At 41.8% G+C, this 25,526-nt stretch overlaps 1 protein-coding gene across 1 annotated transcript in view; it reads right to left on the reverse strand.

The window, feature by feature from the left end:
* LOC119914210 (golgin subfamily A member 6-like protein 6) overlaps positions 1-20,369 on the reverse strand; it is a 62,503-nt gene extending 42,134 nt beyond the window's left edge. The window contains exons 1-3 of the mRNA XM_038733330.1: positions 20,095-20,369; positions 3,882-4,023; positions 1,814-2,240 (exon numbers count right to left, since the gene is read on the reverse strand). Of these exons, the coding sequence (XP_038589258.1) occupies positions 1,814-2,240; positions 3,882-4,023; positions 20,095-20,137 (612 nt within the window). The 5' untranslated portion in view covers positions 20,138-20,369. The remainder of the gene's footprint in view (positions 1-1,813; positions 2,241-3,881; positions 4,024-20,094) is intronic.
* Between the last annotated feature and the right edge of the window lie 5,157 nt (positions 20,370-25,526).

Genomic DNA, 25,526 nt, shown 5'->3' on the forward strand with positions numbered 1-25,526 from the left:
GCAGTCTAAACCCATTGACATTGATTAAAAGTTGTACAAACAGTTATTGCCAGTCGACCAGTTTGCCCATGGCGTGCTGTCAAAAATCGATGAATCGCCATGAAACAGGAAGTTGTTATAACTTCAGTATACATGCTCACACCTGCATGTATAATAAGAGTTGCGACCTGAACACATATTATTGTAAAATTCAAAATTGCCGACTTCCTGTTGGGTTTAGGGCATCACTCCAAGAGGCTTTTTAATACGTCTGGACAAGATACATGTGCCACAGAAATTTCATACATGTAGGTGAAACGTGCCACGGGGGCTGCTTCGTTAAGTCATTTACTGTTGCCAGCAGGTGGCGCTATGACCATGGGTGAATGTTGGCATGTATATGTGTTCAGGGCGGGACTCTTAGTAAATGTGTAAAATTTTGTACAGATCTGAGCATGTACAGAAAAGTTCCTGTGTCATGGCGAAGCATGGCACTTCGCCGCCATGCCACTGCCAAGACGTTTACCGAAAAAAAAGTTTTTTCAACATAGCCTCATCAATGTCTTAAGGGTTTCCTGGGACAGTTTTGAAGTTCATATGTCCAACATGCTTGGAGTAGTTCATTACAGTGTAAAACGTGTCATTTCCTGTTGCCAGCAGGTGGCGCTATGACTTTGAGTGAATAGTGGCATATGAATGTTGGGGTATGAATTAAAATATGAATTCAGTGTGGGACTCTTATAATGTATTCCAAAATTGGTGCAGATATAAGCATGTAGACTGAAGTTACAATAACTTCCTGTTTTATGGCTAATCATCGATTTTGGACGCCATGCCACGGGCATGCTGTTCCACGAATACTCACCGTTTGCACAACTTTTAATCATTAATGGATTTAGACTACACAGCACAAATCTGAAATTGGTCGTACTAAATCTCTAGGAATTGTTTTTTAAAGTACAAAGTGTGTAAATCACCATTAAATCCTAAATGCCCGACTTCCTGGCTTTTTTGTGCATACCACAGAAATTTTGTACACGTAGGTGAAACTTTGTCCGGGGGCTGCTCTGTAGGGGGCGCTAGCGAGCCATTTTGCCACACTCATGAACAAAATACATAAAATACAAAAAATTTTGCTGCGTCTGAATTATGTGCAAAGTTTGGTGAGTTTTCGAGTATGTTTAGGCCCCCAAAACTGAGGTTACTTTGCATAATAAAGAAAGAAAGAAAGAAAGAAAAAAAATCCCTTCAGTTTCAATAGGGACCTCACATGGTTCGTGCTTGGGCCCTGATAATTATATTTGTTGGGGCTTGTTTGCTCTTTCGATTCGTTCACGTACCAGAGTCAGAGAAAAAACTCAAAAACTCAATATACTACTACTAAGTCAGTGACTTAGGTTTAGGTACTAACATTTCTGATGGTTATGGTAAGGGTAGGGGGCTTTGGGGGGCTGTCAAGACCTTTAATAATATGAACGTAGCTAGCTAACTAGCACTAGTTAGCACTTCTGGTCTGTACGAGACGCCCCAGAACTTCTCATACAGTTGCATCCGGCACCCGGTGTGTCTCACACAGATGCAGAAGCGTACCTTTGGCGTCAAATAACTACGCATTGTCACTTTTTCTAAAAGCGTTGGTTTTGGACACCCTGAGATGAGAACAGTCTGATTTAGAGATGATTTTTTATGAACCAGGTTGTACCAATATAACACATAAACTTCCCAGCACTAGTCAAAACACATCACAATCTGCACACTTTATCCAAAACATGGCTGGAACCCTGAAACCATTGGTCAGTGGTCTGGGTTTTAGTGTATTTTAAAGTCTCTGTACCTGTTTCCAAGAGTGACTCCATTTATCAATATGAGATGCCCATTTAGCCTCTGATTCGTACTCCTTTGGGTTGTACTTCCTGTTGTTGGTTAGCTTTATGGTTGTGAATCCTGGGATTTTTATTTTCGTCTCTTTTGTCTTCAGATAAAGATACTTTGGAGGCTTCAGGCTCATCCAGGAATCTCTCCAGCAAAGCCCAAACACATCCACCTCTACTTTTCGTTTTGGTCTGCGAAGTTTGGGTGAAGCTGTTTTCTTGGGAGGCGGAGGAGGAGGAGGAGGCTCAGGTTTGGGTTTGGGAGGAGGGGGGATGATTCTGAATTTGATTTTCGGCTTGTTTTTTTCTGGTTCATCTGTGCCGCTGGTGAGCTTACTGAAGTCTCCTTTAGAAACAAGTGACCAGTGATAATTCCACTTTGAGAAAGATCTGTGATGTAAAAAACAAAGAAATATAGGAAATCAACTCATATATTGTCAGAATGAATGGGCTCTGAGAAACGTAGTGGCAAGTTTAGAGAGAATATGGTGGCGGATTTAAGTGCCACCTTCATTACTGCAGTGGCTGCAGAGTTCAACTAAAGGCACATACTGACAGTGGAAGCAGAGATGTTTGGCTTGTTCAGCAGTCACACCCTCCACGGATTAAGGTAGCCTGTGTGAATGTGGAAGTTTTTCAGTCTTACAGTATGGGATTACAATGGTCTCTGTAAATCTGTATCCATGTCTATGTCAGAGTGATTTGCATCTGTAATCTGGATGCGTGGATTCTTTTAAGACTCTTCTACTGTGCTGTTTCACACAAAATCCACAAATATGTGACTTGTAAAATGAAGAATGCAAGGTTACCAAGTCCAGAAATACCAGTCCAGCCCGGCATCGGCTCAAATGACGGTTAGCCCAATTATTTGTCAAACCAGTTTCAAGGTCAACTGAGCATTATACTTACTGGGATGACCGAACGGAGCGGAGGCATCATTAACAGTATTAGTTCCGCCTGTGCCTTTTACTACTATAACGACTCAAAATGTGAAAGAAGGCCTATTAGGGGATACCAACTGTATTCAGAATCACACATTTCTTAGTGAAGTATAATCAGTGAAACTAACTATATTTATGTTCTGCTATTTTCATCTAAATTTTGAGTGTGAATCCATGTCCATTGCATGACCACTACATTTGACTAACGCAGTGCAATTTCTTCAAATGCAAAAATTTCCATTGTGCGATTCTACACTTGATGGTGCAAAATGCTAATTTTAGTGTCTGAAATCTCAAGTTACTGCTGAAATCAGAAAACTACTGTATGTACTAAATAGTGAATAGTGAATAAGCAAACAAGAGAGTGATCATGTACACAGCAAATGTCTAGATTATTTCTCTTTGATGAATGTAATGTGCTTCTGTAGCACCACCTCATTTGCCTATTTAAAATCCTATGTGTATTTTTATTTAAGTATAACCCACACTAAAGAGCATTTCCATTAAATTGTGATGACAACAAAATGTTTCTGGAACTAAAGCTGAATAGTTAGTAAATGATCTGTGGGGTTAGCTCAACTCTACTAGCTACATAAATTAGTTGGTTAGTTTGAGTTATTGTCATGATCTTGGTCTGTTCTGGTCTGTGTTTCTGTGTTTTTGGTCTGTGTCTCAGCTTGTTCCTGTTTTAGTTTAATATGGTCTGTGCCTGGTGTCACTGTCTAGATTAGTTTTCTGTCTGCCTTGATTATCCTAAATATTCTACAATAAACCTGGCAAACTGTATCAGTGACTCTACCATCTTGCGTTTGGCCCCTAAACCTTGCTTTACAGCTCCAGCACTCGGTCGTTCCTGACATTTATCAGGCTAGAACCATTTGAGTTTAGGCAGATCTTTAGAAAAGGTTTGATCTGTTCTGAATGAATGTTGAATTTTGAGATTTGAAATGTTGGAGCTTAAACTTAAACGTTGTTGTAATTGTGAAGGAAAATTACATTTTGTATGATAAGGTTTTCCTTGCCGTTGATGTGATACAAAAAACTAAAAATATCTAACTAAATCTAGTATATCTACTAAAAATATTCTCACATTTTGAGGGAACTTTTCTCCTTCCATTCAGCCTCCTGTTTGCACTGGTCCGCCATGCTCTGAGCTCTCTTCTCCCATTGGTCTCTAAGCGGCCCATTGCTGAATGACCTCTTCTCCTCCTTTTTTGACAACATCCTATGTCCTAAGAGACACACAACAATCAATAAACAATAGAAACTGCAACAAATCTTTTCTTCATGCTGTTAAGTTGTGTTACAGCTGCCGGCACCCGCCTGTTATTTAACTGTGAATGTGCTTCTATTTAATATGCTGAGCAGGCTGTGCAATTCCATGCTGCGGATTGGCTGTGCTGTAAAGAAATGTCCCGCCTAGTTCCTGGGTTTTCCTGCAACGATAACTCTGATTGGTATGGCATGCCACTGCCACCCCCCCATCATTGGGTGGCATGCACCAATGTATTGCCCACATCATGTTATTTTTAAAATGACATAAAACATGCAGAACACAACATTTAAGCCTTTTATCATCATTAGTATCATTATCCTCCCCTAACTGCTCCATGTCACTTGAATTGCCATCCATAATCAGGATATCTTCAATGCTGTACTTTTTTGCCATTTAAAAAATACAAACCGTGTAACCATGTATTTCTGCTCTGAATTTGAAATATGAATACAATATAGGCTACAAAATTTCTCAATTTCTGCTCTAAATATACCAAATTATGTCTTTAATCAGTTTACTAAAATAATTAAAAGAGTATGTAGCTTAATAGAAATGAAGGATATGCAATAAAACTGATTTACAGATGTATACATAAATTACCTGCTGTATCTAACAATTTTACTATAAAATAAGTAACTATACATCATATGTTAAAGTAATTTCGGCCACCTGGTGGATTATCCGTGCATTGCATTTATCTGATTGTATACATCATTTCTGGGGGAAAAAATTATCATGTCTATGTCCCAATACCCCTAGCACTCCAGGACGTAACAGTTGCATTTCAGAAGTGTAACCTATAGCTCTCTGTGGCTGTTTGTGTATGTTCAAGTGCTGGTGAAGAATCACTAGACATCTGATCTTTGACAGTCAGTTGCTGAAAAGTGTTGTGTTTTTATAATCCTATGTGTATTTTTGTTCAAGCTATTCTGTTAGAATTTCAAAACCAGAAAACAAAAAAAGGATAAAATTAATTTTGGAGCTTGCTCATCAGCAGAATCTTTAATTTGCATAGTAATGCCTTTACATTTACGTCATGGCTGATCACATTTCAAAAGTTATTATTTCTCCTACAGATTGTGGTTTTAGTAAATTTTACCACAGTGCAAGCATCAACTTGTAGAGACGTCAGACATCTTTAAGCAATCTATCACAGTAGGGCTGCCTGCAACAAAAGCATTGCTGAAAATGCATAAATGTGAAATGAACTGCCAGAAGTGGAAGGTAAACTGCATTACCTAAAGAGCCAAAATACATTGCTAGAAACTTCACTTTCAATTCTATGGTAATAAATTGTAGAAAAAAGCAGTGCAACTCCCCACAAAAGTACCCACAAAGCCAACAAAGGTTGAGGTCAAGGGCAAATGGACTTTGTAGAAGTAAACTAGAAAATGTTTCGTCCCTGATCCAAGAGACTTCTTCAGTTCTGACTGACAGCTATTTAACCTCTGTGGGATCATTAGCTAGGATCGTCAATACAGCTGGTTCGTTGGTGCTCCTGGCTGTGGTACTGAACTGAGATCGCCTCAGCATGATAACCTCTCAGGCATTTAACAGTAATTGGGGTGGAATTGTGAAATACACTGTTTACTCATATGTGCAATATTAACATTTGCTGCTGGACACTGTGCAGTAATAATCCATGCTGCTAGACACCATTTGACCACTCAAGTCAGCTCTAATTGTATATTTATTATTAAGAACTTATTTTATATTTATTATTGAACTGTACTACTACTAACTGCATTTTTTGGGGGGGGCAAATTCTAATCCACCAAATGAAAAACTCAGAAGCGGATGTCAAACACCTAATTTCCCACCTTAACTAATATAACTTATATCCATCTGGATGGACTTATATAACCAAATCAGTTACGTTGGCATAGTTAAACCAGCTACCTGACCACATGTATTTTGCAGAGCATGCCTGTCGTGAATTGACTGCAAGAGACACCACTCATACATGCTGACAAAAAACGTGGACACAAATTTCGGCAGGTAGCCTACAACATCTGGCAAACATCATTCTGGCAAATGATGCATCAACCTCTTAAGGTCCTTTTCAGACACTTTGCTGTGCACATTGATCAAACATGGTTATCACCACAGATCTTTCACTGTATCTCAAGGATGGAATAAATTATTGATTGACGCTAGACATTCTTAAAAATGTACTTTGAATCATTTATCACCACTGATAAACCCCACAAAGAATATTATATTGTTTTTAAACAGCAACGGCTGGCAGGCAGAACTCTGCAGCCGCTCTCCCCTCTGCTCTGTGCCTTTGTGTCCCCCAATTTAGGTGCAGTCACTTATAATAGTAGCTGACTAGTATATAACTGAGCAGTGACTCTGTTACAGTACGAAGCCAAATCCAACATTGCCGTTTGGAAAGTTTGACGTTAACATAATGTCAGCTGAGAGCTAAGCATGGTGGCCTAGTGGATAGCAATGGCCATGCGATGAACTGCAGTTTTTCTGTCTTCCGGTTTAGCCTCAGAGGTTGCCGCTTGTATTTAACTGGTCTAATCTGAGCAGCTAATCTGTTGGATGTTTAGATGCTGATGTCTTACTAATTAGGCTGGAGGATATATGCATAACATTTTTAGTGGAGACAATCATTCTATCGTTAATCGTTACGACACCTGGCCAACCAGATAACTAACGTGGAGAAAAAACATCCAGACTCCCTGCTCATTGTTCTCGGTGACTTCAACAGAGCAAACCTCAGCCACGAACTTCCAAACAGCATATTAAGTGTCCCACCAGGGACACTAACACACTGGACCACTGCTACACAACATTAAAGGACGCCTATCGCTCTGTTCCCCGTGCAGCCCCGTGAATGGTATTTAATGTAGGTTTGAGAAGCCCACCACTCACATCACTTCCGGTTCCATCATGGCGCCTGTGTTTGGCTTCGCCTCTGCGGCTGGTTGTTCGTCCTGACTTGTTTTGTTTGTTTCCTGCACTATATTGCTACTAAGTTTGTCAACAAATGTTGTGTCTACTGCATGGGTGTACGATCGGCAAACAATGCTGTTGATCTGATCCTCCATGGCGGTGTTGTTTTTTTTTTGTCAACATATGGTCAGGTTTGGTTATTAGCTGAATATCAAAGATCCATCCATCCATCCATCGTCAACCGCTTATCCTGTGTACAGGGAATATCAAAGATATAGGAAGGAGGAGCTTGGAATGAGGTTTCGGAGGTGTTCAGTTTTATACCTCTGTTGACAAAATGGCTGTACTTCCTGGGATTACTCCGCCCCCCGAAAGCTTTAGCCAATACAAACCTTTGGTTTGGTTTTAAAAGATAAAAGTTCACAGGTAGGTGTGATTTAACTGACAGGCCATTTGGGCTTTCCATTGTTCTCTGACCTCCTTTGTGTAGTCAAGCCACATGGCTGGCTTGTAGGCCGGGGTCAGGCTTTGGAGATTCCAACAGGCCCAGTCTTTTGTTCTACCAGACTGTGAGGCCCAACAGCGGAGTGCAGTGACAGATGTACCTTGAGTGGTACAGGTGAGTTTGCTGCCCCGTTCATATGTACGATTACAACTGCTGTCTGTATGTAGCATGGAGAGGACCTAATAAGACCCACAAATAGACGGCAGTGAAAGCGAGGAAAAAGGGCAGGGAGGTAGGTTCATCAAAAAGCTCTTCAAGCTGGGGGTCTTTGACTGCGACTCCAGACCTTCATGTCTTCGTTCTGTCTTCCCTGACGTCCCCAGGGCTCCGGTCCCGGTGCCCTGGAGAAACCCTACCACTGGTCGCGGTGTGTGTTCTGCGCATCTGAGGTCGCTGCTGCGAGCCTCTTTCTCTGCTTCAGGTGTTCCTGCACCGCTCAGGATGGGTCTGATAAATGCCCGTTCAATTGTAAACAAGTCTCTTTTGCTCAGTGATTTATTTATTTCCAAAAACATGGACTTCATGTTGCTCACGGAGACTTGGCAACAGGATATGGAATACTATCACTTGAATGAGCTCTGTCCTGTGGACTGTAATTTTATCAGTTAACATTAATAATGTTTGCATCTAAGATGTATTTGTTAGTGATCAAAAATGCATCTTATTTGATCTTGTTCGTGATGAGGATCCTCTCCCTGCTAATGAACATCTTAAAGAGCTCTTAATAGACTAATCTAATATCTGCCTGTAAAAAAAATCCTAAAGCTCTGTTTGAGACTATTAACAACATTGTTTCTCCTGTTGCATGTATTGTCCCTGTGTTTTCAAATGTTGACTGCAACCACTTTTTGGCTCATTTTGTGGAAAAGGTTACAGCTGTCAGGGCAGGCATTGTTCCATCAGCAAACCCCCATATAGTTAAACATCACAGACTTTCAATACTGGACTCCTTCTGCCCCATTTCCCTGAATAACATCATTAAATTAGTGGGCACAATGAAACTTCACAAAGCCCTGTTGATAATTTACTTTTAAAATCCATACATCTACTTGGCCCATGTTTGTTTTCAATTTTAAACTTATCTCTTCAGCTGGACCAGCTGTTTTAAACATGCTGTTGTTCAGCCTATTTTGAAAAAGAACAATCTTGATGCAGCTTCATTTAGAAACTATAGCCCTATTTCTAAATTGCCTTTTCTTTCTAAAATTCTAGAAAAGGTTGTTGCGAACCAGATAAATAATGTTTTGGATTCTCATAATATCTTTGATAAGTTTCAGTCTGGTTTTCATAAAAAAAAAAACATTCAACTGAGACTGCCCTCCTTAGGGTCTCAAATTATATTTTGATGGCTGCTGATGGGGGTAAATGTTCTGTTCTGGTCCTATTAGATCTCAGTGCCGCGTTTGATACTGTGAATCACTGCACTCTGATTGATAGACTGGACTACTGGATCAGCTCTGGACTGGTTTTCCTCCTATCTTTCAGACAGGAGTTTCTCTGGGTCCATAGGAACATATGCGTTAGACTCTGCTCCTTTTTCCTGTGGTGTGCCCCAAGGTTCTGTGCTCGGCCCCCTGCTGTTCAGTTTCGAAGAAATATCTTACCATCGCTAAGCTGATGGCATCCAATTATATTTACTTTTAGCCGTGATAGGCTAGACAGACTGTCATTGTTGCACAATTGCTTAGCCTCCATTGACAAATGGATGGCAGACAATGGATGGCAGACAACTAAATTCAGACAAAACTGAGTTACTCTTAAGATTAGGCAGGCCATTGGGGCTCTATTATCCTCTGACTGTCATTTTTTACGAATCTATGTGTTTTAACAGTCATGTTAAATCTGTGGTTCATTCCTGTTTTTTCAATCTCAGGAACATTGCTAAGATTAGATCTGTGGTTTCTAAAGAGATGGAAATGCTTGTTCATGCTTTTATTTCTTCTCGTCTGGATTATTGCAATGTACTGTACACATCTGTAAACAAATCCTCCATGGACAAACTGCAAGTTGTACAGAATGCAGCTGCAAGACTTTTGTCAAAGACCAACAGATCACACATTACACTTAAGGCTTACGCTTAAGGCTCTTCTTTGGCATCCAAATGGTTTTAGAGTGCATTTAAAAATTTTAACCATTACTTAAAGAGCTTTGCATGGTCAAGCTCCCTGTTACATCCAGAATCTATTGCACGCACACACTTCTGGTCGCTCTATGAGGTCTTCAGGCCAACACCTTTTAACTGTTCCCAGAATTTGTTTTAAATCAAGAGGTGACTGGGCTTTCTGTGTGGTGGCTCCAAGGCTCTGGAACTCTCTTCTTTTATTCCTCCTAAAAACCCCACCATTTCTGGATTAAATGACTACAGGTCTGTCACCCTGATATCTGTAGTCATGTAGTCCTTTGAAAGACTGGTGTTGGCCCACCTGAAGGACATTACAGGCCCCTTTTGGGACCACCTGCAGTTTGCCTACAGGGCTACCAAGTCAGTGGATGATGCAGTAAACTTGGGACTGCATTACATCGTGCAACACCTCGACTATCCAGGGACAGATGCAAGGATCCTATTTATGGACTTCAGCTCGGCGTTCAACGCCATCACCCTGGACAACCTCAGCACCAAACTCACCCAGCTCACTGTACCAGCCTCAACATGTCAGTGGATCACAAACTTCCTGACTGACAGGAGGCAGCAGGTGAGGTTGGGGAACATCACATCCAGCACTCGGACTATCAGCACTGGCGCCCTCGGGGGTTTGTGCTCTCTCCACTGCTCTTCTCCCTCTACACCAACGACTGCACCTCAAGAGACCCATCTGTCAAACTCCTGAAGTTCGCTGAACACAACGGTCATCGGCCTCATCCGGGATGGTGATCAGTCGGCCTACAGACGGAAGGTTGATCAGCTGGCTCTCTGGTGCAGTCAGAACAACCTGGAGCTTAACACGCTCAAAACTGACTGTGGACTTCAGGAGGAGCCCCCCACTCTGCCCCATCACCATACTAAACAGCCCTGTGTCTGCTGTGGAATCCTTCAGGTTTCTGGGTTCCACTATATCCCAGGACTTAACTAAAAGTAATAACTGAAGTTATTGTTCTGGGGCCAAACACCACAGGTGACGCATTATCTAAAGATATAGTTTCCCTTGATGGCATCGCCCTGGCCTCCAGCACCACTGTGAGGAATCTTGGAGTTATCTTGGCTTCCTGTAAAATCCAGAATAGAATTTAAAATCATTCTTCTTGCCTACAAAGCTCTTAATGGCCCTCTCTCTCTTTCTCTCTGTTCCTCTCTTGCTCTCTCTCTCTCTCTCTCTCTCTTCTTCACCCCCAACCGGTCGAGGCAGATAGCCGCCCACCCTGAGCCATGGTTCTGCTCAAGGTTTCTGCCTCTTAGAAGGACGTTTTTCCTTGCCTCTGTCGCCTAGTGCTTGCTCTTGGTCTAGACCTGCTCTTTTATGAAAAGCGCTGTGAGATAACTGTTGTTGTGATTTGGCGCTATATAAATAAAATTGAATTGAATTGAACTGAATTGAAAAAATGCCAAATGGTTGTTGTGCTATCGCATGCACTAATCGACAAGTAGACAGGTCTCCCCAGTCCCACTTTAACAGCAGAAATACAACATGCTGTATATGGATTGCAAGTGCAGCAAACTTGCAGTTTGTGTCCATATCTTTGTTTTTCTTGAGTTGAGCGGTGATCCAAATCATCGTGGGCTTGGGAAATTTAATGGCTTTTGCTGCATCTCTACAGGGAGTCCGGTGTGAGCCACCATCCTGCTCTGTTGTTCTGCCCTCCAGGTTACCGCACATGTCACTTGACTGAAAACCAAGAATTACAGCCCAGAGGACTACAGACACCAGGGCTGTGTTCGAAACGGGTAAAAATGCTGTCTCAGAAGGTGTCTAACAGGACAGCGAGACATCGAGCGCTGTTCGAAACTGATCAAATGATCTTTTTTTGTCTTATAAGATGCCTTTAAACTGCCCCCAGTAAAGGTCAGTTTGAATGCTGCCTGTTACCTACAAGTCTGTGCGCCAGTGGTATCTCACAAAAAATAGGCAAGATGGCAGAAAAAACAATTCCAAAATTTGTCTACAAATATAAGTTTTTAGTAATTTTTTCGCTTTGATTTTTGAAAATTTAGCTAGAACTAAACACTGAACTATACAGTGGTGTAGTCTACGTGATATGCTGGTATTCGCCGTATACCCGCTAGCAAAGGTGAAGGATTTCCGTATACCCACTTAAAATAGCGAGATGACAATAATGTTTTGTTCACACTTTCATTCATAAATTTACACCGTCTGTGTTGCGAAGCACTGACTTTTGGGGCTTCTGTGTCCGGGATCTGACATCACCTACCAAAGAAAAACATATCTGCCGCAAGTTTGAAATTTGCTAATGTGAATCACTAAAGGAGATATGAAACGAGAGCAAACTCAAACTACACTCATTTATTGTTTTCGTAAGCCTGTCCCTGAAGCTCCTGTTGCGCCGTGTGACACCACAGGTGCAGCTGATGACACGAACATTAAAGTTACAGAAACTATAGAAAATGAGCCAGATGAGGCTGATGCTATATTTACGTTACCTGGCGAGTGACAGTAGAATATATGTTATCATTAACGTTATTATTAATGTAAATGTAACAGCAGGGGATTGTTGGTATATTAAATTGCATCTAGAACTAGTTAACTAACATTAGTGTGGTGGATCAATGAATGCGGGATACTGTGTGTGTGTGTGTAGCCTACACAGTAGTAGAAGTAGCAGTTCCTGGATGCTTGCCCTTGCTCAGGCTACATAACTTAAGGGGACTTTCACACCTACCTTGTTTGGTCCAGACTTTCCGACTTTTCAGTTTGATCTGAACGAAAATTGCAGGTGTCAAACCTCCCCAGAACCACGGTCCAGACCATACAGATGAAATTTGGTCAGACGAAAAGAGGTAGTCTTGGTCCGGATCAAACTGAACCATGGTTCAGTTCATTTCTAGTGTGAAAGCATTTTTTAGATGGTTCTGACTTTCAGATGTAATGGGAATTCCAAACATATTGCATGTAATTCTGGACTCAGGGATACTCATCTGTGATGTGGCACTGAATCTGTGTAAACGTAACAGTCCAAATCTTCAGGGACAACATCTCTCTGTGGGATGATATGATTCACCCTAAAGCTGGATCACTCATTCGAGCATACATGTACACGGCGTATGTGTGTTGCTGTGAGTCCTTGAATAAAATTGAAGACTTGAATAAAATTCACAGAAAGACCAGTGTTTGCCTGAGCTATTTATTTGAAAACTCGGATTGCCATCACACAGACCATTTACAAGAAGTTTGGCGGTTACCGTGTGAACTGGAAACAAATGCACGTAGAAAGCATTGAATTGAGGCCACATTTATAAATCTCCCATGACAGCTTATCTTTTGATACAGATGGTCATTATGGAAGCAAACTGCCACTCGCGTCTTTTGTCTCTCCTTGAACAGAGATGCAGAAGGATTGCTTGCTGTCTTCTCCTCCTTACCTGCACCGCAGCTGCAGCCAATGACACGAACGGTGACGATATAATGTTTGCACAACGAGGACGTTTATTTGATGAATTTGAACGAGCCTCAAGTAGACTATAGGCTAGTTGGTGCTGCAGTAGTAATGCCATAATAACAATACAGTGGCAACGATATTAAATGTTCATCCCTCATCCATTCATTCTTGTTAAAGCTACCCGAGGACATGTTTAGAAACCAATCAACGTAAAGTATAGGGAGACGCAGCCCACACAGATGATGACGACAGGACGCAGGTCTGTCATGCAAAGTCCTTTAGTGCGGTGGCATAAATGCATTGTGAAACCAAATCAAAACTAACCGAATGTATCACAATGTATCAAAACATAAACTTTAGTTAGGACCTTGGTGCGGACTTTCAGGTGTGCAAGTCCCCTAAGTTTGAGGTGTGAGGCGGCCGCGTTGCAGATTTTGGAGCTTTGCCGGTGCGGCTAGAATTTGCTACACGCTTCGGACACTGCACTAAGGTGTTATACGCCACTTCCTGCGTCCCTTTGTGGCGCTGCAAAGCACTTGGCGCTACGACTACAAATTAATAGTGACATGTAGATGTGTTTGAGGCGGGACAGTTATCAAGCATGCAAAGATTGGTACAGATTTCAGCATGTACAGTTAACTTCCCCCGCCAAGGATACACCATTGAAGGAAAACTCACGCCCTTTACAACATGACATCAATGTGTTAAGAGATTTCTGAGAGTTTTGAAGTAGATATAGCCAACCTGCAAGAAGTGGTTCATCACAGAGTAAATGCCACGCCACCTGCTGGCAACAGGAAGTGACTACTTCCTGTTGCCAGCAGGTGGATACTATGGATGAATTTTGGCGGATGTGTTCAGGGTGGAACTTATCAGAAGCAGGATCAGAATCAGAAGGAGCTTTTTTGCCAAGTAATGTTTTACACATATGAGGAATTTGCTTTGCTGATAAGGTGCTACACGTGGACAAATACAGTTGACATAAATGAATCTAGAAATACATAAATATGGAATAAACAATACAAGTTATATAAGAATAATAAAAAGAAAAGAGTGCAAGGTTCGTGCATGATATGAAATGAAATAAAATAATATTTACATGAGCAGACACATTTGTATTATTTGAAAGGGGGGAGAGTCAGTGGGGGACCTTGGACTTGTTAATGAGGCTAGTTGCAGCTTGAAAGAAGCTGTTTTTGTGGCGAGAGGTTTTGGTCCTGATGGACTGCAGCCTCTTGCCAGAGGGGAGAGTCTGGAACAGTTTGTGTACTACTTCTGTTTATACTACTTTATGCAGTCAGTTGGCGGACACATTCCACACATGCGGAGTAGAACGGTTGGTGCCATGGTAGCGTAGTTGCCACACAAAAAACGCGGGCCTCTGCATGTACCCCCTCTGATGACAATTTTTTGTCACATGGGCCCTCGTGTACTCACGTCCGCGGAAAGTATAATCTTTGCAGAAGAGAGGGAGAGAGGGGCAAAGGGGGTGGAGCTTGGCCAACTCTGAAAGGGGGGGAGGTGTACTGGAGCTGGAGCTGAAGCTGAGCGGAGGAGTCACAGTGGATGGTGTCTGATTGACTCACATAGCAGCAGTAGAACTGGTTCAGCTCATTTGCCAGGCGAGAGTCGTTGATGGAGTGGGGGGTTTTGGGTTTGTAGTTAGTGATCTGTCTGAACCCCCTCCAGACAGAAGTGGTGTCGTTTCCAGAGACCTGGGCCTCTCTGAGTACAGTCGTTTGGCTTCTCGCACCTCCTCGCTAAACCTGTACTTTAACGCCCTGCACCCAGCCCTCTCCCCACTCCTAAATGCCTCCTCATTTTCCAACTTTAGCTGTCTGAGTTTAGCTGTAAACAAGGGTTTGTCATTGTTATAACTCACCCTGGTACGTGTTGGTATACAGCTGTCCTCACAGAAGCTGTTGCAGGACGTCACAGCCTCTGTATACTCTAAAACCATCCTAGTCAGTGCAGTCCAAACACGCCTGAAGGTCCTCTACAGCTTCACTGGTCAACTGCTTTGATGTCCTCAATACAGGTTTACAGAGCTTTTTGCCTGTAAGCAGGAATCGGATGGACCATCACGTGATCAGAGTGTCCCAGTGGAGCGCGTGTGACGGCGTGATAGGCACTGCTAACTGTGGTGTAGCAGTGATCCAAAGTGTTCCTGTCTCTGGTTGGACACTTTATAAACTGTCTGTATTTGGGGAGTTCTTGGCAGAGGTTTCCTTTGTTAAAGTCACCAAGAACAATAACTAGGGAGTCCGGGTTTGTCCACACACAGTATCCGGTTGGCCAGCATGCGCTGTGCGTTTTGCACGTTGGCCTGCGACGGAATGTAAACACCAACCAGAGAGAATGAAGCAAACTCATGGGGGGAGTAAAATGGTTTACAGTTAATGATAAAATATTCCAGATTAGGAGAACAGTGCTGCTGAGTCACTGTCACGTCGGTACACTACCCATTGTTAATATAAAAACAGACACCTCCACCTTTTGTTTTGATGGAGAGTTATGTGTCGCGGTCCGCTCTGTGCAGTTGGAAGCCAGCTAGCTGCAGATATGAGCACGTTACAACAGTTTCCTGTGTCATAGTGAAGAGTTTAATTTTGCCGCCATGACACCGCCACGCCATTAACTACAAACTCATCAATGCGTTATGGGCTTTCTGGGACAGTTTTACAGTGGATATGTCCAACCTGCTAGTACATTACAGCATAAAACGTGTCATTTCCTGTTGCCAGCACGTGGCTGCGACTTTAAGTGAATATTGGCATGTGGCTGTATTCAGGGCGGGACTCTTATAGTACAATCCAAATTTGGTGCAGATGTGAGCATGTAGACTGAAGTTACAACAACTTCCTGTTTTTTGACGAATCATCAATTTAGGACCGTTCCACGAAAACTCACCGTTTGTATAACTTTTAATTGTCAATGGGTTTAGAGTGCACCGCAAAAATGTAATGTATGTATGTAGTATGTAAATCATCAGAAAAAATTTCCATAAAATTAAAATGGCTGACTTCCTGTTGGGTTTAGGGCATCGCTCCAAGAGGCTTTTTGGTACGTCCGGCCATGATACATGTGCCACAGAAATTTCATACATGTAGGTATGACACATGCAGCAGGTGCTGCTTTGTTAAAGGTCACTTCCAGTTGCCAGCAGGTGACGCTATGACTATGTGCAAAAATTGGCATGAACATGTGTTCAAGGCGGTGCTCTTATCAAACGTGTAAAATTTGGTACAGATTTGATCAGGTACAGTCAAGTTACAACAACTTCCTGTGTCATGGCGAAGAGTGGAACTTCGCTGCCATGCCACCGCTACGCCACATAACTGCAAACTCACAAATTTTACAACGTGGCCTCATCAATGTGTTAAGGGTTTTCTGGGACAGTTTTGAAGTTGATATGTCCAAACTGCTAGAATTAGTACATTACTGCGTAAACCGTGTCATTTCCTGTTGCCAGCAGGTGGCGCTATGACTTTGAGTAAATATTGGAATATGGATGTATTCAGGGCGGGACTATTATTATATCATATTTCCTGTTTCATGGCGAATGATTTTTGACGACGCGCCACATCAAACTGGTCGACTGGTAACAATAGTTTGTACAACTTTTAATCGTCCATGGGTTTACACTGCACAGCGAAAATTTGAAGTCAATCAGGGTAATTCCCTAGGAGGAGTTTGTTAAAGTACAAAGTGTGTAAATCGGCAAAAGTGACCATTAAATCCAAAATGGCTGACTTCCTGTTGGGTGTCTTTGGCCGGGGGCTGCGCTAGCGAGCCATTTTAACATGCTTATGCGCAAGAACCATAAAATATGATTTTTTTTGCTGCGCCTGTATTAGTTTGGTGAATTTTCGAGTATGTTTAGGCCCCCAAAATTGAGGCTACTTTGCAGTAAAAAGAAAGAAAGAAGAAAAAAAAATCGTTTTCTTGTCCTTTTGTTTAAATAAATAGCGTAACGTCATAAATAAATACTTTTTTTGTTTATGATTTTACAATATACTCCGTTTGGTGCGACTTGGATGTTATACAGCAGCACAAGTAACATTACTGTTTACGTCAGCCACTCTTGACTGTGGTGTGTTGGCAGTGCACGAATCAGTCAGTTGTTGGGAAAGAAAGCAAAATGTCTTTGACATGCTACTATCAAGCTAATGCTAAGCTGAGAATGGGCGAATGTCTGAAGTTCAGAAAGTCAGAGATACGGACGAGTTGCCGGACAAGACTGAGGGCAGTGGCGCTGAGGTTAGCTCAACAAGTGGAACGGCGTGCGTGCCAGTCACACTGTGACGAGCACTTATGGAACAGCAGAGCTGGAAGACCCACTGCAGGTTACTGGTGAATGTTACTACAGCAACGGAGAGACAGCTGTGTAAGAGACGAGGACGTGTCTGACATTATGTGAATAGAAACATCCAACATGCTAACGCACATTAAACTCCATACATCACAAAAAAAAAAAAAACTCCTTATCCCAGCTGCTTTCAAGCCAACACTATATACTATATATACTATATTTCCAACAACCTTCAGATGCAAAAACAGAACAGGATGAATAATGACTGAGGCAATTGGCATTTACATAGGCATATTATATTACATTACATTACCTTATCTAGCCAAGGTGTCACTAATTGTAACAACTCAAACTGCACAATTTATTTTGGAACGCTGGGGACATGTCCCCATCACTTTTTTAAAGCATTTGTTATATATGTTCAGAAAAATGGCTCTTAACAAGAAATGTTTAAAAAAAATGAAAGAAGGGTTTATTTGCACAATAAGAAAATATGTAATACAATGTAAATAAAGAAGAAACAAATGTGCATTGTCCAAAAAAAGTAACTTAAGCTAAAAAAAAAAGCTGCTGATTACTGCACTATTTTCTGTTGGAATTGGCACAGAATTTTATGTTTCACTTTATCTACCATAAAGTGGTGTACAAAATGTCTCCAGGATGCAGGAAATTAAGTGTTTAGTGCTCAAAATTTTCTAGGGGAGGAATTTCAGCATTGCATATTTCATCAAAATAGTCAAAATAAGTCAAATTTATTTAAAGTGTTAAATCACCTGCTGTGTGGTCCCTGTACACCTTACAGAAAACAGAGACACATAAAGATTGCAGAATTGAATAAAAATGGCTGACATCACCTAACAATATACACATTAAAAAACAATAAAATACACAATTATAAAACTTATAATAAATTAAATTAAATAGACTATAAAAATGTATAAAAATTCATAACACACCCTAGCCCTAACTATAAACCTTCTTACAAAATAAAGAAAAACAATCCCTAACTAAAAGCTTTACTAAAAAGAAAGGTTTTTAGGCTACTCTTAAATATGTAAATGGTTGGTTGGTTGCTTCTTGAACACAGACAGGGGTCTGATTCCACAGCCAAGCTGGTGCCTGATGGCTAAAGGCTCTGGCTCCCATTCTACGTCTAGAGACCCTAGGCACTACAAGTAGCCCTGTATTTTGGGAGTGCAGTGTTCTAGTGGGGCAGTATGGTGTAAGAAGTTCTTTCAAAGGAGCCAGTGAAAAGTTACTAAAACAGGGGTGATATGATCTCTCCTGCTAGTTCTAGTCAGTATGCATGCAGCAGCGTTTTGTATTAACTGGAGAGACTTAAGAGATTTTTTTGAGCAGCTTGAAAGTTTCTCTGCAGAAACCAGAAGGTTTCTAATTTTCGCAATATTGTGAAGGTGAAAATAGGCAGTTCTTGTAGTTTGCTTTGTGTGTGAGTTAAAAGACAGACAAAAATAACTCCCGGATTCCTCACGGTGGGGCTGGAGGCCATGGCAATGCTATCCAAAGCAATTATGTCTGCAGACAATGTATCTCAGAGGTGTTTGGGTCCAAGTACTACAACCTCAGTTTTTTCAGAGTTCAACATGAAGAAGTTATGACATCCAGTTCTTCACATCCTTGATGCACATTTGAAGCCTAGCTAACTGGCTGGCTTCGTCAGGTCTGACAGAAAGGTAAAACTGAGTATCATCAACGTAACAATGGAAATTTATACTGTGGTTCCTAACAATATTACCTAGCGGAAGCATATATAAGGTGAATAATATAGGTCCAAGGACTGAACCTTGTGGAACTCTATGGGTGACTCTGCTGTGCAGAGAGGACTCATCGTTTACATGTACAAACTGGGTACGATCTGATAAGTAAGATTTAAACCAGTTAAAAGCAGTTCATGTAATGGCGTTTGTCTGATGCAGTTAAATGATCATTAGAGATTTTTATCAGCGTTTTCTCTGTTTACATTTATTCATTTAGCTGACGCCTTTATCCAAAGCAATATTTGCTATTTATGTCCTCTGGAGCAACGAGGGGTTAGTGTCCTGCTCAGGGACACATTGATGGATGTGTCACAGTAGGGAACTGAACCCGGGTCGCTCACACCAAAGGCATGTGTCTTATCCACTACCCATCACCACCCTCGCTTTACTGTGATGCATTCTGATACCTGACTGAATTTTTTCAAATAAGTTGCTGCTATGCAAAAATTCACAGATGGCTTGAATAGTGAATAGAAATAGTGTTGTGAGAACCCAATATTGTGAATCGTGCATGTGAGCTAAGTGTATCGTCACAAACTCAACCCCTATGTCCTCTAACACTTTTCAACATAAAGTGTTTCTTGATTAATTTTATGTTATCAGAGTACAAACACTCCTCAAAAAGCTATAGTGTATTAAATATGAATTTGAGTATTATAATAAATTTTTCTATTAAATCTGATACAGATTTTCCATTATACAGCAGTGAAGTTGGCATTAAATTTCATGTCTTAAATGGTCTTAAATTTAACTTTAACTTTAACTGAGAATCCTGGGGGTACCCTGGTTTCAATAGGGACCATGTACAGTTTGTGCTCGGGCCCTAATAATTCTTTCAGTTCCAATAGAGACCTTGCATGTTTCATTCTCAGGCCCTAAAAATAATTCCTTCAGTTTCAATAGGGACCTTGCACAGTTCATGCTCAGGCCCTAAAAACATATAAAATTCAGAGAAATCAGTAAACCGGTTCTTACCTGATGTCTCTCTGTCACAGTCTGTCTGTCTGTTTGTTAACATCCTCTGCTGTAACCAATAACAGTATACCCTTAAGTGAACCACAGTATCTGTCCACTGTCTGTCTGTATCTGTCTATCTCTGGGCCTGTCTGTCTCTAATCTTTACAGTAGCTGCGAAGGTACCTGTCTGTCTCTCTGCTTGTCTGTCTATCTCTTTTTTCTGTCTGTCCTCAGTCTTTTTCTGTCGTTAACTTTTACCAGCTTACACTCAGTCTGTCCTGTATATCTGCTCTGTGGTGGTGTCCCTTCTTGCTATTTTTACATCATACGTAAACAGATCCAGAGTTACAGCTCTAAATTTAGTGTTGAGGTGCCGTAACGGCAAAAACGAGGAGAGCAGCTGGCAGTCAGAAAATGCAGAGAAGTGACTTGAACTGATTTTAACAGGTGCAACAACAAAAACAAAGAGGCAGCTGTAAATATGTCTAGGCCAATCAGAAATCTGAGCCAAGCAGAGTCATTCTGCATGCTGAAACACAGCAATGACATACATTCCTTTGGCATGGATTTAAGTAGCAGCCCATTTAGTTTAGGTGACTGACAGTTGGAGCCCTTTAAGGTTTAGATGGACATGGAACTTTCCTGGTTGAATCATCTGTAGAAATTATGAATATAAATTGTTCTTCAACAATGGGTCAAAGGTACACACCTGTGGACATAAAAAGTCCCAGGGTGCATTTCAGTAAGAATCATTCATTTGCGAGTCAAAAATTACAGTGTGTAACTGTGACTGTGACACTTTCATACTGAAATGGCGTACTCACAAAATTTGAAAAGAATGCAAGGTCCTACACACCTTTCCATTATATATCCCAGTCAATGTAAAATTGAGTGCATATGGACTAGCCACTTACCTTGCCTTGGCTCCTCCCATAAATTACTTTGCAAATGACTATAAATACTGTCACCTACTGTCTGAATAGCAACAGCCAATTCTGCTGCAAAACATATGAAAAAGAAAAACTTCACAGAGTGTGAGATCGTGGTGCTGATCACTGAGGTGGAGGCCTGCAAACTGAGTGTCACAATGGCACAATGGTCTTTTCCTATGTGTCAGTTTAGTATAATGTAGAAACAGATACTTTGGTAGGCTTTCCATCTGGCCATGCCACTTTCTATTTGCCTAAAGGTGTCCACAATTTAGTCAGACAGTACTCCCTATGAGTACTGATGACACACTTCTCTGCCCTTCTATTTCAGCAGTCACCCACCCAAAACCCTACGCAGTCTAACACACTTCTCTGCTCCTCCATTTCAGGAGTTACTTAGTTAGTGAAAATCCTATAGTGACGGTGTCTGTCCCCCGACCATCAAAATTATTTAAAAAGGAAGAAAACAGAAAGAGGAGCTGTACATAAAGACCTCATAAAAATTAAAACCACAAGAGCAATAGTGCAAACGAATAGGAAAATTAAATGTGGACTCTTAAACATCAGATCTCCCTCTTCTAAAGGTGTACTAGTAAATGAACTAATATCAGATTATGATATTGATTTATTTTGTCTTACTAAAACCTGGCTGGGTGATGGAGAATATGTTAGCCTAAATGAATCCACCCCTCCCAGTCATATTAATACTCACATTCCTCGAGGCACAGGCTGAGGAGGTGGAGTTGCAGCTATCTTCGACTCTAGCCTACTAATCAGCTCTAAAACTAAACTAAATTATAACTCATTTGAAAGCCTTGTTCTTAGTCTTTTACCAAGCACCTGGTCCGTACTTATCTGAATTTACAGAGTTTTTGTCAACTTTAGTCCTTAAAACGGACAAAGTTATTATTGTAGGGGATTTTAATATTCACGTGGACGTTGAGAATGACAGCTTCAGTACTGCGTTTATCTCTCTGTTAGATTCCATTGGCTTCTCTCAGAGTGTTCATGAACCTACTCACTGTTTTAACCACACCCTCGACCTTGTTCTGGTATATGGTAGTGAAATTGAACATTTAATAGTGTTCCCACAGAATCCCTCTTTATCTGACCACTGTTTGTATTGCTGAACTACACGCTATTGGGCAAAATTTTTTAGACAAGATGTCTGTTGATAGTGCTGCAGGCTCGCTGCGAATGACACTCGACTCTGTAGCCCCTGTAAAAAGGAAAATACTAAAACAAAGACGGTTAGCTCCATGGTATAATACTGAAACTCGCAAATTAAAGCAAATATTGCGGAAACTGGGGTTCCACCAAACGGGAAAATTCTCCTTTAATCTGGCAAGATAGTCTTAAAACTTATAGGAAGGCCCTCCGTAATGCCAGAGCAGCGTACTACTCGTCATTAATAGAGGAAAATAGGAACAACCCCAGGTTTCTTTTCAGCACTGTAGCCAGGCTGACAGAGAGCCAATTGAGCCAAGTATTCCCATAGCTCTCAGTAGTTACAACTTCATGAGCTTCTTTAATGATAAAATTCTAACTATTAGAAACAAAATTCACCAAGACCTGCCCTCAACTGGCACCGACTTATCTCTAAACCCAGGAACCTTAGAAACGGCTGTAAAACCAGATATATGTTTAGACTGTTTTGCTTCCCTCAATCTTTACCAACTAACTTCAATAATTTCTTCTTCTAAACACTCAACCTGCCTCTTAGACCCCATCCCGACTAGGCTGCTTAAAGAAGTTTTACCCTTAGTCAGCACTTCTATACTAGATGATCAATCTATCCTTATCAACAGGCTATGTACCACAGTACTTTAAAGTAGCTGTAATTAAACCTCTTCTGAAAAAGTCCAAACTAGATCCAGATGTTTTAGCCAACTATAGACCTATATCTATTCTCTGTAAGGTTCTGGAGAAAGCAGTTGCTAAACAGCTGTGTGACTTTCTACGGAGCAATAGTTTATTTGAGGATTTTCAGTCAGCATTTAGAGTTCATCATAGCACAGAGACAGCACTGGTGAACGACCTCCTTATTGCATCAGACAAAGGACTTGTCTCTGTACTGGTTTTATTAGATCTTAGTGCTGCATTTGATACCATTGACCATCAGATCCTATTACAGAGACTGGAACATTTCATTGGCATTAAAAGAACCGCTCTAAGCTGGTTTAAGTCCTATTTATCAGATCGATTTCAGTTGGTACATGTTAACGATGAGTCCTCCATGCACGCCAAAGTTAGTCATGGAGTTCCTCAAGGATCTGTCCTCGGACCAATCCACTTATATGCTTCCTTTAGGTAATATTATCAGGAAATATTCCATAAACTTTCATTGTTATGCAGATGATACCCAGTTATATCTATCGATCAAGCCAGATGAAACTAATCAGTTAGCTAAACTTCAAATGTGCCTTCAGGATTTTAAAACCTGGATGACCTATAATTTTCTAATGTTAAACTCAGATAAAACTGAAGTTATTGTTCTGGGGCCCAAGCACCTCCGTGACGCATTATCTAAAGATATAGTTTCCCTTGATGGCATCGCCCTGGCCTTCAGCACCACTGTGAGGAATGTTGGAGTTATCTTTGATCAGGTCGTGTCGTTTAACTCTCACATTAAGCAAATTTCAAGGACCGCCTTTTTTCACCCACGTAATATTGCGAAAATCAGGAACCAGTAATCAGAAAAACTAGTCTATGCATTTGTTACTTATAGGCTGGACTACTGCAATTCCTTATTATCAGGCTGCTCGAAAAAGTCCATTAAGACTCTTCAGCTAATCCAGAATGCTGCAGCACGTGTTCTGACAGGAACCAGGAAAAGAGATCATATTTCTCCTGTCTTAGCTTCTCTGCATTGGCTTCCAGTAAAATACAGAATAGAATTTAAAATCATTCTTCTTACCTACAAAGCTCTTAACGGTCAGGCACCATCTTATCTTAAAGAGCTCATAGTACCTTACTACCCCACCAGAGCACTGCGCTCCCAGAATGCAGGGTTACTTGTGGTTCCTAGAGTCTCCAGAAGTAGAATGAGAGCATTCAGCTATCAAGCTCCTCTCCTGTGGAACCAGGTTCCAGTTTGGGTTCAGGAGGCAGACACCATCTCCACATTTAAGAGTAGGCTTAAGACTTTCCTCTTTGATAAAGCTTATAGTTAGGGCTGGCTCAGGTGAGTCCTGAACCATCCCTTAGTTATGCTGCTATAGGCCTAGACTGCCGGGGGATTTCCCATGATGCACTGAGCTCCTCTCTCCTCTACTTTCTCTCCCTCTGTATGCAACCTCATCCCATTATTGCATGTTACTAACACAACTTCTCCCCTTTCCGGTAGTCTTGTACTTTCTCGTCCCTCTCCTCTCTCCTCCTATCTCTTCCTGCAGGTGTTTCTGGCTCTGGAGCTGTGGAGTCTGGATCTGTGGCTGCGAGTCACCTGCTGCCCCTGTGTTCCTGCTTGACAGCCTCTGCTGCAATTATTGTTACTAGTCCTATTGTTATTGTAATCATTAACATTTCGATTATTATCATTAACACTACTATAAATATCTAAACCATTTTTCATTTAGTCATTTAGTCATCACCTTTACTGTCTGTACCTTTACTGTATATTGTGTAGGCTGCCTCCCTCCCCTCTGTCCTTCCATCCCTCTCTCTTTCTCTCTGTTCCTCTCTTGCCCTCTCTCCCTCTCTCTCCTTCACCCCAACTGGTCGAGGCAGATGGCCGCCCACCCTGAGCCATGGTTCCCCTTTGAGGGAACTCGAACTGCGTCGGTTACGACACTATGGGAACGCCTCTAGGCGAAGCAGGTCTGAACGTGAATGAAATCACTCCAATCCTATTGGCTTGTTGCTAGAACGGTAAGGTGTGACGGAATAACCGGAGGAGTATAAAGCACACCTGTACACACTCATCATTAGCTTTTTTCTATTCAGCAGGCGCTCTGTATGTTGTTTGAAGAAAGCTCCAGTCCTACAAGCAGTATGTCTTACCTGAAGAAGAAGTCTACCAGCATGTCCGGCAACCAGATATACAGAAGGTGTGTTTTTTCTTGCCCTCGGTACATCACGGATGGAGATTCTCATCAGATGTGTGTCTCATGTTTGGGGATGGAGCACGCCCGGGCAGCTCTCGAGGGGGCTGCCTGCGCCCGTTGCGAAGCCCTTTCCGTGCGGGTACTGAGGTACAGCATGGCTCTCTTTTCCGAGGATGGCCGGATGTGGTGTGGGCCCTGCGGCCGCTGAGGCGGCCCGGCGGCTTCACTCATGGGGTTCACAGCGTGATCTGTCGGAGGATTTCGGGACGGCTGAGGCTTTTTCCCGACCTTCATCCGCTGGCTCCGACGCTTCCTTTCCTCGTTCGGGAGCCCGTTCTCGGCTTCTCCCGCTCGCGGTTTGGATCCGGAGACGCTGCAGCAATCCGACTCCGAGGAGGCAGACGTGCTCAGCGTAGTGGACGATGACTTCCGGGTGTCGGGGCGGCGTCATCTGGCGGCGCCCGACTATGACGTG

Source organism: Micropterus salmoides, unplaced genomic scaffold (genome assembly GCF_014851395.1).
Source record: "Micropterus salmoides isolate LMB-PRFRI ecotype aquatic unplaced genomic scaffold, ASM1485139v1 Ms_hic_scaffold_20, whole genome shotgun sequence".
Lineage (NCBI taxonomy): Eukaryota > Metazoa > Chordata > Actinopteri > Centrarchiformes > Centrarchidae > Micropterus > Micropterus salmoides.